Here is a 21146-nt window from a genome sequence, read left to right on the forward strand (position 1 = left end):
ATGTCCAACGTTGCAAGATTTAGTATTTACTGAAAACCTATTGGTACACTAGATACATATATTTAAATTAAATATGCATTGACCATAGTTGCCAAAATGACAATTAGCTCTTGTTTTAGTTGGACTTACAATAATATGTTCTCACAACAAACTTTTTCTGTAACATGATTGAATATCACAGAAGAAATAAGTTCAATCTTTGCATGTTTTTGTCTGAAAACAGGATTCTCTGTATTGTAAATAGGCACGAAACATAATTTCTCCTCTGGACAGCACTGAGGATATTTTTTGTGTAAATATGGAGGACAGGGGTCAATCCGAGCAGATGGAGTTACTGTCCCTCGGGGGGTTGTTTTAATAACTGATTATATTAGAGTTGATCAAATAAGCATGCACTTTAGAGGTGTGTTTCATTGCATGTTAGTCTTTACCCGCTCCAGCGTGATTTCCTCATATTCATAGTCTGCTTCTGTTCCATTGACCTGTCAGAGAGGAAGAAAAAACAAGCGAGTCAACAGTGAGTAAATACGGAAAACCTTTTTCCTGTAATGGACACTAAAAAGCTCATTAGATTGTATCGTAAAGCTTTTCACGTTTACAATCAGCAATATTTCTTTCTGTCAGGCCAGTTGCTCTTAGCAGGTACAACGCCCTCGCAAGCTGCATAAAAGCCTTCATGTTTATCGCAGCATCATCAAATAACTCACTATCTCTCTCTGCACCACATGCAGGTGCATTAAATATTCCGTGACACGAAACATGCCACTTTTCAACACCTATCAGTTCAGCAGTTGGAAGAATGTTCCTTTCCAGTTCTAAAACAAAATATGAGCGGATTATTATCCATAAATACAAATGGCAACAAACATCAGAATTATAGAAAAGACAAATTAGACATTGGATAATTTATGAATGACGCATGAATCCCAAAAGATTAAACTGGTAATGCGTATTAATGATGATGTACCCCCTGACGTCATATTTAAGAACGTCCCTGCTGAATTACCCACGAGCCAATCAGGACTGCCTGAACTATAAAACATATTAACATCCAGATACCACAACTGAATGAGCAGCGCGCAGAAATAAATCCCATCTGAGCAGACTATTATATATTTTGTGTTCCAGTCTCTTTAAACTGGGAGATGAGTGTCTTGTTCCTGCTATAGCCACATGCACATACGCACATACGCACACACACACACACACACATACACACACACACACACACACACACACACACACACGCGCGCGCACACAGTGGTCGAGTGGCATCCCAATGGCCCATGTAATCCCCTTGGCTGTAATCTGTGTCTCTGTGCAGCCAGATTAGTTTAGATTTTGAATTTCTGTCATTTCAAACAGAGGGGCACAATCTTCCATCAGCCACAATGTGCAGTGTGTCTGTTGTCAATGTGTGTTCATATTGCACTACTATATTCAGACTGGATGGACACCTGATTAAAGGTCACATGAATTTAGAACCAACACAAAAGATTGGATTATTTTGGAAAACAATTAAGGACAATAATAGCTTTCTCCGATTCTTAAGGTTCCAATACCTGTAAAACATAATTGGGATGTTTCTTGTTGAACAGAGTTTAAGAAAGTATGGTAAGAATATTATATATATATATATATATATATATATATATATATATATATATATATATATATATATATATATATCTTTTACTTTTATAAGCACAGTAAGCAGAAATAGCCTCGTTCGTGGACTTTTTAAATGTATTTTCCTGTTTTAGAAAGTCAATATATAAAGAGTCAATATCGCACCTTTGTCACCTTAATACATTCAAAATACATATGTATGTATTTGTATATATTACAAATATTAATTCCACTTCTTTGGAAGAAGACAACGTTCAACTATCATGTCAGTGACATATAAAGAGAATTCTACAAGAAAGAAATCATTTTGCCTTTCTCTTATATCCTAGATAGTTCAGCAGGGAGGAATTCAAAGTAATTACAAACTTATCTAACAATGACAGACACTGATGCTCTGTGGCAGCTGGCTAGTAAAATGACATCTGGATCCATGTAATTCTGAACACAGCTTTCTATCTAAATCCAGGACGCTGCTATAACTATTAAGCATTTATTTATTGTGGAGAAATATTGAAGTTACCAAACATTGAGAGTAGAAGTTCCGTAAAGTGCTATCCTCTGTAAAATAACCGTTTGTATGACATTTATATTTTATTTATCTTGTCTTTTTACAGAGAAAGCAAGTTGATGTAACTATTCAAAAAGTTATACAATAACAAGTAGATGCTACTTACGTATGTCATATGTAAGCTCGATTAGAAATATAGCTACACGTCTTGCAAGAATAGATTGGATCAATAAAAATGTATTAGTGGCAACACTAAACTGTCATAAATGCTTCTGTTTGAGGCCATGCCTGGCATGGCTGTTTTGTATTTTGGAGCTCATCCTCAAAAATGTAGCGACATATGAGAGTAATATTAAAGCCACCCGTGATTGGTCTGATTGGACGGCTTTATTTTTCTCCCATATGCCTCTGCTGATCATAGTGTTTGTTAGTATTGACAATATGGAATGAAAATTAAAAAATTAAAATAAGAATTAAACATTTTAATTGGCGGTGCAATCAAGAGTACAAACGTGTTTTTTCCTAAAGGGAAGTTGAAGTAATCAAATGAACTATTATATTCTAAAACAAGAGGCATCCTCATCGTGACCACCACAACATCTCACCAGAGGTCGACCTCAAACAAACATTTACTACGGTTGGGTGTTGAATTTTACGTTGATGCATAAGAAATCTCAATGTTCTATTATACAATATCCAAATTCATCAACAAACACCATTCACTGACACTCAAAAACTGGTGTCCGTGGTACAAACACAACTGATGTTTGTACCACAACTGATACGTCATTTAATTATTCTCTTGAATGTCTGTGTTCTAACTATATTTGGCTTTTTTAATAAGAAATCTTCAAAAGGCGAAGTATGTTTGCAAATATCGAGGAGTGATGTTGCAGATTACAAGCAAGTGAAACTTCTCCTGTGTGCCACGCGTGTTGCAGGAGAACCGCAGGGCACGACGTGAAGACGCTAAAGGTTTGGTTCACTGTAGAAACATGAGGGAGCAACAAGGCAGCAAAGACCCGATCCTTTTGTTGATCTGTACGACTCGTTCTAATCTAACAAACACAGAACGATTCTTATATACTGAATACAATATATCCGTATTAATATGATATTCCATTTCTGCCAAAAGATACAGATGAATGTGACACATAAGGACTGACATCATATCAAACCACCGTGGTGCAAAATCCTCAGTTGGGTGGAGCTTAACATTTCACAGACAACATATGTGAACCAGTACTCACGTATGGGGGGGTGTCGACGCTGTCGGTGTTGACCACCACTGGAGGGGGGTTGGCCTGCAAGAGAGAACAGCGAAGGGATTACACTCTTGATATTGTGACAGAGCCGAAGACATACAGTGCTTCACCAAGATGCTGTTAACTGGAAGAAACACACAAAAAACACACCCAGATCTGATATTGACTTACTCGTCTCATGTTTTGGTACAGCATGTTGAGTACATCTGCTACAGATTACCACCACGGAGCGACAGCATCCACCACATGACATACTGCACAGCCCTTATTTTGGACAATATCAAAGTACCACACTAAAAAAAACGCACTGTAACGCAACAGACTGTTTGATAAAGTTGGCGCCGTGCCTTTAAGTACTCGCACTGTCGCAATTCAGTGCAGCGCCACAAACCCGAGTACTACTTTTACATTTCAATTGCATGCTTATGGCCTGTGTTGTACTCTGCTAAACAGTATTCTCTCTGTTGTATTGAATTCCAATCACATGTCCTGAATTAAATGTACAGCTCAGATCAATCTGATTTGATCAATTCCAAAATGAAATACCAAACATTTGCAATCTCCAATGTTCTGTCTACTCTCCTTCTCTCAGTTGAGTCTCTTCTTACTCCCTGGCCTCCTTCTAGCGTCCAGGCCTGGACAGCTTGGGGTTAAAAATGATTAACATTGTCTTTCCTCTTGCTTCCTACGTGAGCACAACAAATGCTAAACCTCCCACCACCTAAGAAATAGCCACAAGGTGTTTCTTTCTCCATGTATTTGCAAGATGAGCACCAGCCCCCATGTCATCAGTCCACACTTTTCTCCACCTGTCTCCACTTTCGCCCTCGTCTGGTCTCACTTTCTCCTCAGAGAGTATTTAATGCTCGCCAGTCCAGCGTCTGCTGCTTGAGAGTTCTCCATCTAACCAGCAATGGCCCAGCCAGTCCATGGGAAATAATCTGAAGCTCCAGTTCTTGATCTGCGCCACCAAAAAACAAGTTCCCAAACAAACCGGCTAACCAAACATCAAGCAAGCTAGCCAAAAAAATGGACAGTGCTCCCAGACTTCACTTCGCTGCATCAATGTGCAACAGAGCAGCAATAGCATCTATCCCCCTGAACTAATCTCTACCTCCCTCATCCCTCCTTTCCCCCTCCTTTATCTCCTCACACACACACACACACACACACACACACACACACACACACACACACACACACACACACACACACACACACACACGCATATTATCTCACTTCATGTCTCTCTCTCTCTCTCTCTCTCTCTCTCTCTCTCTCTCTCTCTCTCTCTCTCTCTCTCTCTCTCTCCACCACATGTCAAACTGTCTGTCAGTCAAGCTGACAGGATGCTTGATCCCACACGGGAACAGAAAGAGAGAGAGGGGGGATCAGAGGGATTATGCTGTACGTGTGGTGGGAGGAGTCAAATGTGCCTGCTCAACAACAGCAATGTGGAGCAGAGGGTGCAGACAGATGCACCCTCCCATCCCCTTATAACCACGGACATGAGTTAAAAAAGATGAAGAAATAATGGTGGGAGAAGAGACATGGAGAGGGATTCAGAGAATGAATGAAAGAGGGAGGGAGGCAGGAGGGGTAGATACAGTAGAGTTCATATTGAGGCAACAGTGAGGGTTGTGCTGACAGTTGCAGATGTTAACCTCCATTGTGCCATTGTGGTGGTGAATCTTCAGTCCTACACTCAAAATGTTGCATCAATAATAGTACAAAAGTATTATGAACAAATTGTACTTACTGAACATACAGTATATACAGTAAAATGACTCATTATTCAGCAGAATGGTCTCTGTCGGAGATGTACTATTATATATTACATTGAACAGTAAACTGGTAAGAAGCATTAAAGTGCTCAAGATACTGTTGCTACTCCTTAATGCATTACATTAGATCTTTGTCATGGTGTCATTTGCATATATGTAAAGTCTCAATCTACTAGCAAACAAACTTAGTACAAGTAGTGAAGTAAAAAGTAGAATATTTCCCTCGGAAATATAGTGGAGAAGAAGTTCATGGTAATACTAAAATACAAGAACCGAAACACTGCACTTCTTGCAGAAGGACACGAGATGATTATTTTTTTCTGCTGCTATAGAATAACTAAATGTATCCTGTCATTTGAAGAATTATTATTTAAATACTAAAAACAGAACTAGTTCGGCTGAAAATGCTTCATCTGACTGCGGGGTCATCTCAGCTGACGCTAATATCACATAACATACCTTCATATTATACCTTCATAATATACCTTCATGCTGACGTCACAGAAGCAACTACCTGCCTGAACTTCACTAACGGTCCATTGGCTCTTAAACTTTGCATGACTCACCATTGTAACAGCAGCAATGTACAAAATACACACAACCTCTGTGTGTGTGTCTTTGTCTATATATGTGTGTGTGTGCGTGTGTGTCATTTACACAGCCACAAATCCAGCTGGTGATTCCATTGACACGCCATGTCAGACTGCACGCTTATGTAACGTCAATATGTGCGTGTGTGTGTGTGTGTGTAGAAAAGGTTGTGTTACATGAAAAGGCCAAAAGAACAAACGTGCAAATATAAACAAACAAGCACTCACACACAAATACACAAACACACAGACACACACACACACACACACACACGCAGCATCCATATCCAGGCAGTGTTTTGCAGCACTATGCAAGTGATTATTAGTTGTTACATGATTGCTGGTACGTCAGCTGTGTGATCGTGGCACTGTGGCCTGGTTCAGCACAGCACAGCTTAGAAAGAGGTCCAAACCACTCCTTGTTTTTTTTCGAGAGGAACGAGAGGAACAGGTGCTTTTATCAGATTTCTCGTGCTCTGCATGGTTGCTAAGAGCGCGTGTGTTTCTTTGCGTAGGTTGCTGAGTCCAGCTTCTACACCATTATTATGATAATCGAATTAGCAATTAACAAATTAATCTTGATTTCGTAAACAGAAATCCAGGAATAGCTGAATGAAGCACAGGAGCAAACCACACTGGGCAGAATGTTTAGGAATATTTAAAGACTTAATTCAAAAGGTTTGTTTCTGCAATGTCTGACCTTACTTGGTTGAGACTTTGCTTCTTCTGGGTTTTATTTAGAGCACAAAAGGGCCAATGGTAAGACGTCCATACACACACACATACTCCACCCTATTATCACTGTCCCGTCTGTCTTCCTAATGTGCACTGAAACTCTATTTGACTAATAAGCTAATCAGATGGAGCGCAACTCTAATCAAATCAGAATGGCCATGATAATCACGCTAATCAGACTACCAAACCTGCCAAATCTGATAACTGTACAGCACAACGACGACCCGACCAACGGTTAGTGCTGCAGGGTTGAGTCTTGAACTGACTTAGCATTTTTTACACTTCCAGTTACCTTGTTTCAAAGTCAGAGTGTTTGAGGGAAGATGCCTGATACGGTCTGTGGTTAGCACACGCGCAGTAGATCGCTAACTCGGATGGAAAAGTGATAACATCCAATGAGCTATTTGTAGAGGCAACCATGGCAATGCTAACCGATGCCGGCTGTCTTCATTGCATATATATATATACCCTGTTTTGTTATTCTGTGACGTTCTCTGGATAAAACGCTAATTTAACCACAATCTGCTTGGTCTATTAGTTTCAAACATTTCTGAGAATTACTTTCAGCAAGGGAGAGTCCCAACATGACACTATAAATATAATGCAATTCTGTAGACAGCTTAGAGAGCAACTTTATGTTCAGAACAGCACTGAAGCACTTCAGGCTGTCAGCGCTTCACTTAAAGGGCAGTTTGTGGAATAAGTAATAGTGATACGAGGAAGAAGTGGAATACTTAGTGTTTTCTTACAGCAGCCTGTGTACTATGTAGACATCTCATCACATGGTGATGGTGTGCGTTTGATCCAGACATTTCTCCCCTTCTCTCTTTGTCCAATCATTCCGCTAGTTTCTGATCTATCTCGACAAGTATTGATTTCAGGACTAACTTGAACATTACAGAAATATGCAATCAATGTGGCTGCGTAGCGTGTGTGAAGTTTCTCAATACAGTGCTATTGTTTCCCCTTTTTTGGACTGTAAGTTCTTGTCAGATGTTATGATAGTAAGGGCAAATCCAACAAACACTTGAACAGTTGCTAAACGTCTAGTTATCTAGTGCCCTGAAATTGTATTATATTGTTTACGATGAGTAAGATATGGTTAGGGAAATAGGGAAACACCTGTTTTTGAATTCACATGAGCAATATGAACCTATAGCCTCAACTGTCCATCACCCTGAAACTGAGTGAGGCATCTCCTTTAAAAAGGTGTTGATGTACATATATCTTGTGCTAAAGTGAAACATTTTTAAACTTTTAGTACGTTTTCAGGACTTAATTACGCAGCCTGCTTTATGTAACAGCTCTTTTAGTATCAGAGGTGGATGGTACATTGTTTGTTAAATTTCCATTGGCTGTTATCTGCTAGGAGCCAACCTACCTGCAGATGGGCCTGTATTTGTGGAAAGTGGTGTATGAGCTGGTGTGGAGATGTTTCCAGCGAGTGTGCGGTCCAGATATACGTGTCATTGGGCCACGGCCGGCCTCCAGCCTTGCCCTTGGCTTTACTCTTGGTGGGACTCTTCTTCACGCTGTCCCGAAGGTTGGGGAACTTTCCTCGGGAGCCCCTGATGGCCAGATTGGTTGGCAGTGTGCTCCACCCAAAACCGCCCAGCGCCGAACACAGGGGGAGCTGCGGCGAGTGAAACGGGTGGATGGACAGCGACTGGGAGGCGTGAGGAAGAGGAGAAGGGCAGTGATGGTGGTGTTGGTACTGCTGAAACAGCGAGTGGTGACTGGGCGAATGGAGTTGCATCTGCTGCTGCTGCTGCTGGTGGTAGATCTGATGCGTCGATTGTGAAGAAAGCAGGTGGCTCGGCGAGGCCGGTGGATGGTAATGTTGTTGGTTTTGAGAATGATGCTGCAGCTGGTGGCGACTCGGTGACAGGTGAAGCTGAGTGTGACTCGGTGACAGGTGAAGCTGGTGGTGACTCGGTGACAGGTGAAGCTGATGATGACTCGGTGACAGGTGAAGCTGGTGATGACTCGGTGACAGGTGAAGCTGGTGGTGGCTCGGCGAGTGAAGCATGCGGTTTGGCGATTGTGGAGACAGCTGGTAAGTCGGCGATGGCGGCGCTAGCTGACGACTTGGAGACGGTGGTGCTATGTGGTAGTAGCTGGGGGAGGGAGAAGGAAGCAGAAGTTTTGGCGCGTGGCAGCCATGTTTCGGCGAATGGAGATGCTGATTTGGCGAGTGCAGCGGTAGAGGCTGCAGCTGGTGATTTGGCGGCTGTATTTGCAGTAAATTCTGGTTGTGCTTCGTGTGAGAGTGGCTCTTCCCTGACTTGGCCTTCCCTTTGCCAGATTTGCCCTTCGCGGCTCCACCGCTGGGCTTCTTGGGGCTACAGCAGAATTCATGGCTGTGGAAATAAGTGGTCATAGCTGCACATACATATAAAAAAGAGGCCACAAAGAGATCTTTTGTGTTGCTCTCACCACATTATCTTATTTACAGGGATGACAAACGGTTGTAGCTCCTCAGAATCACTGGTGTCGAAATAATGTAGGTCATGCAGAACAACCAATCCTCCTCTGTGTCCGGTGCAAAGTTGGTAATCCTACCGTTCCTCTTTTTCTGTGTCCAAGATCACGGGAATATCAGAAAATAGGTATTCCTGTGTAGATGTTGTTTCCATTACTTCTCCCTTTTAGATTAGAGCATCAACTAGTCCTGGAAAGCAAAATAATCCTCCTTACGTGTGATACATTTAACACTACTCTTCTTGGCTTTCTCCAATTAGTAGCACATTAACCCTCGTATGATCTCTCAGAGTTACAGGGTCAGCAGTAGATTAAAAGGTGAGGTCCGAAGAAGAAACGAAAGGACCACCTGGAAAAGTTGAGCCTCGTTTCAGTCCTGCTTTCTCTCAGGATGTCTCTCTTTAATGCGCTCCAATGGAAGTCTTGTCTTCTCCGTGATTACGCTCCACTTCAATGGTCAGTCACTCAAAATAACTCACATTATGACATTGCGTACGCCGACTTTGTATCTGAAGCGTTGGTCGCTCTGTAGACGATGCCATTTCATTCATATACTCCCCCCCTCGCTCCTCCCCCCCTCCCAAAAAAAGAAAAAAGTAGAAAGTAAAACAGGAGTTTACTCAGGTTGGATTCCTTTGTTTGAATTCTTGTGTTTTCAGATTCATGTTCAGTCTTTTCATCCAGATGGTTAGAAAAAGTTACATTTTCTGTGTTGTCCTTCCTTCATCTTGTCTTGTTTTATCTTTCTGTTATCATGATTTGATATTAGACCACATCTCTCGTTCTCAGCCTCTCATCTTTCTGTGCTGCCTCCCTCTCTCAGTGTCAGTCCCTCCTTCTCTCTTCAACTATCTCTCTACCCCACCACTCTCTCTATTGCTCTCTTTTTCCTGGACGAGCCAATTAGGGGCTTCCCTGGACTCCTGCACATGACAGCAGCCAGGCATGACTAATCGATAGGCGACCAGGGACAGTGATACAGCGCTGAGAGCTCAGTCAGTGTGTGTGTGTGTACAATGAACAGAGAGCTGTGATTGGCGGAGGTCAGTTCCTTCCATCAACCTTTGTCTTGTTATTTTAAAGCATCCCAAGGCAGGCCGGGTCAGCTGGAATAGTGTATGAAATGTCTGCTGTGTGTTTGTGTGAGGAAGTGTGTGTGTGTGTGGTGTGTGTGTGTGTGTGTGTGTGTGTGTGTGTGTGTGTGTGTGTGTGTAGTTATATGCATTGGCCTATTTCCTTGTGAATTTGTGCTTCTCTGCTTTAAGGGTCTGTCTCCAAGTCTAATCTTTGTTGGGGTGGAACAGGCATTTTAATCTGCAGTTTTTAATAAGTCACCACACACACACACACACACTCACACACACACACACACACACACACACACACACACACACACACACACACACACTGTCCTCCAGGTATAGTGTAGGTCTTGTGATGATTGGGTAAAATAAAAAGCTAGTTCAGTCAAGTCTCTGCAGGAGCAAAGCTGGCTTGACAGTAAACATTGCAGATGTCCCTCTTCTTGTGGTTTATATAGAAACTCAATACTCTGTTGTACAGGAACAATATGTATGAGTATTGTTTGCACTAAAGTCATATTATGACCTGATTTGAATCACAATTTGGTTCATTTGAATATTAAATAGTTTGTTCATTGCATTTGTGTCTTCCACTAAATGCAGGGTTGGTGGTTTGATCCCCAGCTCCTTCAGACCGCATGCTGAAGTCCTTCAACAATATACTGAATCCTAAACTTCTTCCAAAAGCAAGGCAAGCCCCTTGCATGGCAGCTCCACCGTATAGAATGGTTTTGATTTTTTTTTTTAAAGTTCCGCTTTGGTAGAAAATGCTTTAAAAATTACATTTCCTTTTAAATGTGTACTAATTAAAAATGTGTGTGTTTTTTTTTTAGAATAACTACCAACTTTATTAATTTTGAAACTCAGGTATTGTACTGGCACTGGTAAAATACATAAAATAGTCAAACCATTGATGAAAAGAAATGCATTGATTTGTGACGTTGACTTGACAACAGCAAAAATGTAACATTTTGACTTTTGGACCAGTAATTGAGACAACATTTTTATTGTGTGGTTGAAGTACTCCTTTAAAACTACAAGTCATCAGAATTTCTTCAAACACGGATCAATTAATCCCGTGGTTGGGCAGCCTTTAAAGTATTTGTTCATTTTGTTACACAGCAATTTCTAAAAGTGATGTCCAGAATGCTCCCTATTAATTTAAATATAGCTTTTGGCTTCTTACAGCTGGTATTTAAGAAAGAACAGTAGATGCCATTGGTGTAGACTTAGAGCTGGACACACAGACACACACACACACACACACACACACACACACACACACACACACACACACACACAGAACTATCGGCTATGAGGTCTAAGCGCCTCTATAATGTCAATAGATATATGCCACGACTCGCCCCAAACCAACCTGATAAGAGAGAGAGAGAGACAGGCAGAGGAGGGACATAAGAAGCCCATGTGGAGATTACAAATAGATGAAAAGATGGAAAGGGTGGTTGAGAGAAAGGCTGTTAAAGCCACCCAGTGTGTGTGTGTGTGTGTGTGTGTGTGTGTTCCCTGTATAAAGTGCTGCTAGCGCCGCAGGCTATCCGCTCAGTCAGGAGAGGATGAGCAAGGAGAATAGGCTGTTAGCAACACAACGCTAGATGAAGCCCACAGTAATATAGTGCTGGAAGGGTTGCAGTGAAGGGTGGTTGAAGACGAAATGAACCAAAGATACAGCGAGTAAAAGATTTCAGCTTTGGGTTGGAATTGAAGTTTAGGAGAAGAAATTGTAATACTCAAGTCTTATCAGGCAGAATCATGATGAGAATGTTATGCTCGGAGAAAACATGACCCTCAAATATTGTGGTGCATGAAACCTCTGAGTCAGCGTGCCCACACCGCATCAAGCGCCACTTGGTTTTCTACCCCCACTAGCTTTTGACACGGCTCTTAGGAGAGCGCTTAAGAAACCCATCAAATCAGTCCGTCAAGCTCATCAATTCTGCACAACGGTTCGTTTAATTCAAATTCAGCCCTCGTTTCACGATCAGACTGACCCGATGGAGTCTGAAAATCCGGGGAAAAACATCTTCATTTATTGAGCGTCAAACCTTTTCTACTCCACTTAACGGGTAAGGGATTTCCAGTAGTTAGTAAACCCAAACACATATTACATCTTTACAGGTCAGTCTAACCTGTAAATGAGCCCATCCCCAACAGGTGTGAAAGCAATCCACGCTTATATTTCAGACATTTCAATCCCACGACTTTAAGTCTTTAAGTTAGTGATAAGTCCTCATTTGCCACCTCTTTGCTATTCATCAAATACAATTATCACTATTTCCGATCTGCTGAAGAGGATGTGTGCGGTTGAGACAGCAGACATGACAACAATCAATACAATTTTGGCAAGGGGCTGTAGTGATTTGCCTTGGGAAGACTCGCAAACATTTGATATAAGCATTTTTTCCCAATTCCACTGGATGCCAGAAGACAATATTGTGATGCTGAATGTCCCCAGCAGGGGGCCTCAGACTCCACAGACAGGTGGAGCGCTGAGGGGAGACACACACACACACACACACGTATGTAATGTCCCCTCATCATTACTGAGTTATTGGTTTCAGCTGTCTGATTTTATCCTCACTGATTGACATCATGCATGATATCGTACAAAGATCCTGCAGCGTCTCACGTCAATGTGGCAGACTCCTGGAAGAGATGACAAATGGTAGGAAATGCATGCACACGAGGGGGGAGGGGTTTTAATCCAATTTGAACACAATCATAACACAAAATGATGCACTATGGGATAATAAATGAATCAATTGTGAAGCTGTGGTTGGGTTAGTTGGTTGTTTTTACCTTAGTTTCATTTTGTATTCATCTCTGGCTATTATCCATACGCCTGCATGATGCTTGTTTCGGTGATGTAGAGGGAAACTGCATACGACAAACATTAAAAACTATGTGTTTTCAGCTTTTTTTAAAATTATAAAATGGTTTAACTGTTCCTGACTGAACAAAATGAGAGTAATACATAAATGGACACAGACTGACCGCATAAAGGCTGCAGATACTCTGAAGGTAAAGACCATAAAACTACTGCATTTCAACGGAGCAGAGCTACGGTCTCTACGGATCAGACATCCGAGGTCACATGCCGGAGATGTTCATTATCATATATCACACCAGCAGCCACACACAACATGGCAGAATAAATCGCTTTTCATTTGCAGCGTCTGTTATGATCAGAGCAGGGATTTGTTTTGGGGGTGGGGCTGGAAGGTAATGGTGTGGGTTGGTGTGAAAGGCAGCAGCATTACAGAACAGACATTATCATTGGAAATAATGTCAGTTTGAAACATCTACATTCAAGCTGTGTTAATTCATATTCTATATTTGTGGTGATGCATTTATTAGATGAGGTAATGTGGTGAGAAAACAAGTCTTTTCTACAGCAAAGACACAGAAAGCAGCCAACACACCAAGCTGGTATTGTTAATGTGGTCACCAACAAGTGCCTATTTAAGCATCGAGCAACGACGGGGCAACAGGAGCATCCCATTGGAGTCATGGTTCTGAGCACCCGATGAACCCAGCAGGGTGTAGCTCAACTTTCTTCATCACAAACACTTTGCTTATCCAGATTGTTTGAAGGTTTTTTTTTAATATGAAAGTTCGAGGAGAGCCATGAGACCCCAAAAATATGAGTCACAGCTCATTAAGGGTAATTTTTGTTCAAAACAAGGTACTAAAGGAAGCAATGCTGTGCAGTGCTGCAAGATAACTTCATTCATTCAAACACTTCACTGGTCCCCTGTGGAGATTTTGTGTCATGATGTGTCGCAAAAAAAACAACCCTACCAGACCACACAGGTCACCCAAAACCATCCGTGTCAGCACATTGTTCCCAACTGTATGCAGTCTGTCCAAATACACAAGGGCCCACCAATACAACCACTGTGACCACAAACTGCACCGTAGCATTGGTCGCTAAGTTGTAGAACTTTGTGAAAGGCCTCATTTTGATTTTGGGTCTTTTTAACTTACATAAAAAGAGCAGAATCAAAAGATCTGTTGAGTGGCGTTCTTGCCATCATTGTGGGTAAACAAAGACAAATATATAGTACACTGTAAGACAAAACCCAAGAACCCAAGCCTGCTCAGGCTGTCCACGAGTAAAGACATTCTTAGTCAACTTAACACTCATAAGACTTTGTCGACTTATTGATTAGTTGATTTATTCGACATATCTGCAAAATACACAAGCATAATCCCGCAAAGCATCACTTTGATTCTTAGCTTCACCAAAGATGTTCTCTGGCAAGTAAATACATAGTGGACTAAGACCCGAAGTATTTTATCTGGCACATTTTACCTCATATTTTGGCTTATAAGAAGTTTATCTGAAGCCTATGATAGAAAAGTATAGAAAAGATCCTTCCGACCATTCTATATTTGTATGATGGCTCTCACCCAATTTGGTTCGCCGAATATTTGTATTTTGTACCAAAACACATGACGAATAAGTCACATTTACTTTTTTTCTGAAGTTAATATGAAGCACAGGTTTAAAAAAAAAAAGAAAAAAGAAAAGAAAAAGATCTGTTTGCTTGAATAGTCAACGAACTGCAATCCAATACCTTCTCTAATTATTCCAAATACCGTAAGCAGGGCAAGTAGATGCTGAAATGGGATCTGCGAGTTAGCAGTGGGGTCAACGGGGGGAGTCTTCTCCGCTCCCTGGAACATTCTCTCACACTGATCAGGAAACAAGCCCACGTGTGTGGCCTGCGGTAAGATCACTTCCTCAGGTCAGGACACTCGGTTCAACAGTAACTGAGAGACGGTAATGACTTGTCTGTCACTCTGTTCTCTCTGTTAAGGGTTTGGTCTCAGTGTCTGTTACAGATGAGTTAGCCACTCTTTCTCTCTCTACCTCTCTATGTCTTCCAGCCTCCAGATCTCTTCCTTTCGAACTTGTTTCAACGCTAAGAGATGCCGCTCTCTGTTTATCGCTGGCAGAGATCAAGGAGATGCAACCACCACTGCAACACAACACACAAAAATCTATTTAGACTAACTTCCAACACTGTAGGACCTAATTAAACAACGGTTGCTTATTAATTCCTCATCCAGTTCTTTAAGTTATTATAAACACACACTAGGTCATCCACGAGCTCACAAACACAACAGAGAAATAACAGGCTGAAAGGCTGAAACTAACAATTACTATTGAATAATTCACACATTTTCTTCTCTCTTATTAATAGTTTTCCATAAAAATAAAAAAAAAGCTGTGAAAAATGTGCATTACAATTTTTCAAAGTGCCCAAAACCCACAGATATTAAGTTAGTAGGCATTAAATCCACACAGGAATCTGGAAGCAAATGTTTGGCATTTTGCTATTTAAAATGACTGAAATGGTTAATTGATTATGAATACAGTTCCAAGATTGTTTCACGTCTAAACAACACAACTGGAAATAGAAAAAGGATTTCCACACGCAGGTCAAAACTGAGCAAGCGACTCAAAAAACAGGTTATTTATTCATTTTAGTCATAACTCCAGTAACCATCGCTTTGTTTACCAAGACCTGGTAGTTTGTCTCGATCAGATTTTGTAACGGCAGAATGACATTCACTTGTGTCACAGGATGCCAGAGAATGACATTAAACTCTAATATTAATCAAGAAACACACTGAGCGGCCCTGGAGGAGTCACAGCAATTACAGGTGAAGAGCAATAGACGCAATTACATGGCACACAGTTTTGGGTTGTCTTGTATTCTCTGTGTAACAATGGCTTCTCCAATTAAAATCTGTGTCTCAGACAGTAAGAGCCTCACTTACTGCAACACATCATGTGTGAGTGACTGATATAACTATCGCACAAGCAGACAATGTTACTGTGAGATTTTAAAAAAAAAGAAAAGAAGCTGACTCTTTAAAGAAGCAATATGTGAAAGCTTCTGATTGTTTTAATGGTGATATATATCCCGTTATGAAGTTATTATGAGCAGCAGGGAATAGGTCAGGCCTTCAGTAGGGTCAAACAATTCCACGACAATTACTGGAGGATAGATGGAGCCGTCATTATGTTGTGTTCAGCCTCATTATTTAGTGGTCCTATTAAGTGATTGCTCATTGTCAGCTAATCTGCGTTGAGTATATCAGAAGAGAACAGATGTGTGTGTGTGTGTGTGTGTGTGTGTGTGTGTGTGTATGTGTGTGTGTGTGTGTGTGTGTGTGTGTGTGGGAGAGAGCTGATATGCAAGCTTCATCCCACACACAGAAGGTGACGCAACACCTCACACACTCTCAAGCACCACAAATCTAATGCACTACTCATTGCCACATTGTGTGTGTGTGTGTGTCTGTGTGTGCGAACTCACACACACGCGCGTACACAACCTTACACACACACACACACACACACAAATCCCCATGCCACGCTTTGCTTGGTGATCAGCATAACCATGACAACAGCTGATGGTCAGCATCAGAGTACGAAGCTCATTGGTTAACATGGGTGATGATGGTCCAGGTTGTACATATTTGCATAAGCCCCTCCCAATAAGCCCCAATTTCTAAAAAAGCAACAGCGGCACACAACATGTAAGTTCAGCGGATTGGGATCAACCGGATTGGGCCGCCGCACACGTCAGTCACAGGGTTTCAAACAAGTCGTTGGTTTTAACCTTCAAGCTGCTCCAACATCTCTTCCCTACTCTGTGAGTGCAGCACGGGGATGAGGGAACAGGAACGAGCTCTGTGCTGAACGTCTCCCTGTCCCATGTTTGCTTCTTTCTGTAAAATAAATGCATGTACGCCTACACTGAAGTACCGCTTATTCCATGACGTATAGTTTCATTTATGCGCAAAGAAGTCTGCGGGGAGGTGAAGACTCACATCTCTGGTGTGAAGATGTACAAAAATAGAACTCTTACTTTGGTCTCCTACATTCTGCCCACTCACTAACAGATGATCAATTAAAAACTGTGGCAGAAGAAGTGTTTGAGTTTCATAGTGTTGAGGCGGACTGACACAGGACACACGCGCATGAATATGACATTTACTGCCCGTGGCATTAAATTAAAAACTGGAGCGACAGACCCTAAAGAAAGCCTACAGGTGCCCTGTGGTGTCCCACGAGGCACGGGGGAGAGTGGAAAGTTGTCTCGGGCAGCAGAAGGATATAAGCCACAGTTGCAGCTTGACTTCATGTGTTGACGGGGATCCTGACACGTTTTCCATTTTAAAAATGACCCCATACAAACTATTTTAAAGTTCTTAATGTAAACAACAAACTGTTTCCCAGGTTGTTTTTTTCTGTCCCAGTGAATGTGAAAGCTGACAAAAAGTAGACCCAAGCCGTGGCCTCGCAATGCAATTCTGTTAAAAGATCTATTTTATAGCATACAAACGGCATTTTCATATCTCGTTCTAGCGAAGTTTGAGATAATTATACCAAATACTACGCGTAGGAGATTAGCATTGTTCAATTATTCTATATATTTGCTTATTCAGATTAGGTTGTTTGACATGTATTTGTGATTGTTCAGGTTCACTTCGTCTTTTGGCTGTTTATTTGTTTCTTAATTGAGTAACGGTGTAGCACCTGGCGTTATATGAAGGAGGAGGCAGGTACAGGACCAGCATGCACCTGGGTAGGCCTATGATTTTTTACCAGCACAGCAGAGGCAGCATGGGGAGTTCCTCTGTTCTTTTGTTTGTTCGCTTGCTTTGTTTAGTTAAATAAGTTATCAGAAAAACGGAGTGCTGCATGGTCGGTCAATGCATTCTTTTGGCTGCGTAATCCACATCCACACGGCGCGTCAGTGTGTCAGTTTTCTTTGATTTATTGGACAAATGGCCACTACAATACCAACATATGCTGCCATACACACAGATGAACTTGATAGTCTCCATCCCAACCTCCCCATGTATTTCAAGGCTTTTCCGAACCTCTTCGTTGCCTTGTGGGAACTTCTAACAAACTGCAGTAAAGCCAAAGAGAACATGTAAGTAGTAACACTACTTACTTACTGCCTCTGATGTTGACACTATTAATATTCCTCTCATATCCAATCTTGCTAAAATAATCGATTAACGGCCACATAATATCATAAGTCTCTCAGCTGACTTGATGTATGCTCTTTATGTTGATGGATACATTTTCATCAAAGCAGGTAATGTAAATCGCTCACTTTAAGCTAATAAGCTATCAGGTTTCTCTCACAGTCCTGATCAATCACTAATTGTCTCCCTGTTTTTCTCTCTCGACCTATCTATCACTCCGTCTCTCCAGCTCCGTCCATCCCTCTCTACCCCATTTCCTGTGACCACTAAACACATCTTTAAGGCTTTTAGAGCTCTTGCTGAAGAGCCGGGATGACTTTCATACCTCTGCTTTAGCACTCATCAATTATACAGAGACACGGTGGGGGCTACGGGAGAGGGAGAAGGGCCACTGTGTGTGAGTCCTCAACAAAAACAATGGGAAACATGTGGGCCGACTCTTTGGCGATGGAGAGTGATCAACTCAGGTGAAGATACATTATGAGATCGAAGAAACACATGAATTAAATATGGCGCTTCGCTGAGCTGCTGCAAGGCAACATCACTTCTGCATTTTGCTCAGCAGAGAGATGGAACAAAATCAATTTGGATCACATGAATACAACTACAATCAAGCACGTTTCACAAAGTCACAGCCGAAAGTCAGCTCACAGCACAAGCATCAGTACTATTATGGTCTGCAGGGATGATATTTTGCAATAAAATGCTTTCCTGTGAGATGAAGTACTATTCCCAGACTCTACCATGTTCCAGACCTCTAAATGTCACACAGCTTTACAGTATATGGCTTTTGTCAGAGCTGTATAATAATGTGATTATACGTGTGTTTTTGTGTGGTTTTGTGTGCATTAGTGTGTCAGATCAACCATAAAAATCTAATACCATGACCCTGAACACTGAAATGCACACACAGTCTAAAATGCGTACTGGCATATTTCTGATTAGTCTTACAAGGCCAAATCAGCACTTCCATCAAGCAGTTATAAAAAAAAAACAGTCTCTCCTGCATCAACAGGGCCAACAGCTCTGTGTGTGTCGTATAATGGCCTATCAGTCATGCAGTAAGTGCCTTAGACAGGAATATGGCAACACCTTGGGAAAACACTGGCCAACATGATTACTGCAAGGGGTGGGGAGTTTTTTTCCATGGGCTGTGCTGTAAATCTGCAGACAACTGTAAAAGCGCTGCAGGGTTGAACATTGTGTGGCGCCCCGTTCACTCAGGAACTTTAGATCAATAATGCAGGTTTGGATCCAGATACATTACTGCATTTTGTCATCTGCAGTACAGAAAGTATTTAATCACTCTGTGCTACAGCAATACATCATCATGCATTCATTCAGACAAAGACGGAGCCATTACAATAAGAGCTTTTCCGTCCACCTGTTTTTATGATAATTTTGAATCTTTTTTCACACTTGGACGAGGTGGAGAAATGTATCAATACAAGTCAAAGGCAACAGTGTGATGAATTCAGGCTATGTGAATAAATCATGACGAAGCATGTGGCTTAAACGTCGCCTAAAGCTTTCGCTCCATTCGAGAGACAAAACATTGTGGCAGACGAAAAGTACACATCCGTAATGAAGGGCTGAAGAAAGAGAACGCAATGTCGCTTGAATTAATGCATTGAACAATCATCGACGCAATATTTCCATCATGTCTCCACATTGTTGTCGTTCCCTTTGAAGTTTGACTGGTGCTCTTTCAATTACCCCATCTCTTTGCGCCTTATTGTTCTGCAATGGTTTAATAGTTTCACCAGACTGGAGAATCAGTGCCACCAACTGTTTATCTAAGTGCACCCAACGCATCACAATCTGCATTGTCTTTTGACAACTTTCTGAAGTCTCATTTAAAGTTTGTGCAACATGTGGATAGAAGATTGAGTCCTATTCAGAAATGCCTCCTTTTTAAAAACATTTTTGTTCCTGCTGCCACCAAAACGTCTGTTAAAAATATATATATATATGACATCATAGTGAATTACCACCTTGTACTTATATGTCTTCAAATGTTTATTTGTTTAAATTCATTTAAATTCAGGACTCAAAGATGAGGGCAGGGCAGGACTCTCTCAGACAGAGTCCTGCAGTTCTCCTAATGGGTCGAGATTTTCTCCGTCTGCCTCTCATCAGACGTGACGAGTCAGACAAATCATCCCAAATCTAAGCATTTGGTATTAATATCAATACCCCAAATATTCTTCCAAGTGTAGATGGTTTGCATTTAAAAGCACATACAAGAGGAGAAAGGCAGAACCTGATGGCACGAAACAAACCTACATGAAAGGGATTAATGCGTCTCTGTGCACAGAAATGAGCAATTGTGATGATATCTGATGAAAAGGTTGTTTGGATTGAAGCGTCTGATAAGATAGACCATACTTTGATGCATTATTGTCATTATGGAAGTGGTAGGGCGAGGTGAAGTGCACAACTTGAAACGTTTTACTGCAGACAGTGGCAGCGGCATCTGTCAGCATCAGAGGAGCCTCATGCAGAGATCTTTATCCGCTCTCAGCTCCATCTGAGTCTGATTCTTTGGATATTAATTAAAAGACGTATGATGACTTCCTGTATGATGACAATCATTTACAATAATTACAAAAAATACCCCCCCTAGGTAGGCTGGGAACACCATTTAAATAAAGCGTATTATATCACTGTATTTTAATTGTGCCATAATTGTACATCATTCATTGCAGCCCTGCAGCACTCGACAGGTGTATCGTTCATAATCAGGCCGTGCTGTGCTTTAAATTACATTAAGTGCACATCCCCTCATTACTTAGCGACACAGTGAAAACTGCTTATCGTGATCAACATTACAGGGGTCTACCGCTTATGTTGATTAAAAAGCTCAAGATAGAATCGTTCCTATACAAGTGCTGATTAAAGAACTCGCTTCTTGTAATCAAGGCTAGCTGTGTACTTATAGATCTGTAGCAACATCAAGGCTGCTTTTATTTTTGCCTTGTCTGATTGCTGCACATGAGACGTGCTGTTTTGTCTTTCTTCAATTCATTTTCTTC

General features: G+C 41.4%; 1 protein-coding gene across 5 annotated transcripts in view; it reads right to left on the minus strand.

Annotated features, from left to right (window-relative positions):
• LOC137793409 (discs large homolog 1-like protein) overlaps window positions 1-21146 on the minus strand; it is a 91026-nt gene that overhangs the window by 36060 nt on the left and 33820 nt on the right. For all 5 annotated transcript variants that reach the window (XM_068589537.1, XM_068589530.1, XM_068589533.1 and 2 more), the window contains 2 exons: window positions 3388-3441; window positions 432-482 (listed from right to left, as the gene is read on the minus strand). In XM_068589537.1, the coding sequence (XP_068445638.1) occupies window positions 432-482; window positions 3388-3441 (105 nt within the window). The remainder of the gene's footprint in view (window positions 1-431; window positions 483-3387; window positions 3442-21146) is intronic.

The sequence above is a fragment of the Clinocottus analis genome, unplaced genomic scaffold, assembly GCF_023055335.1.
Source record: "Clinocottus analis isolate CAN_PGR_092001 unplaced genomic scaffold, fCliAna1.0.p SCAF_23, whole genome shotgun sequence".
Lineage (NCBI taxonomy): Eukaryota > Metazoa > Chordata > Actinopteri > Perciformes > Cottidae > Clinocottus > Clinocottus analis.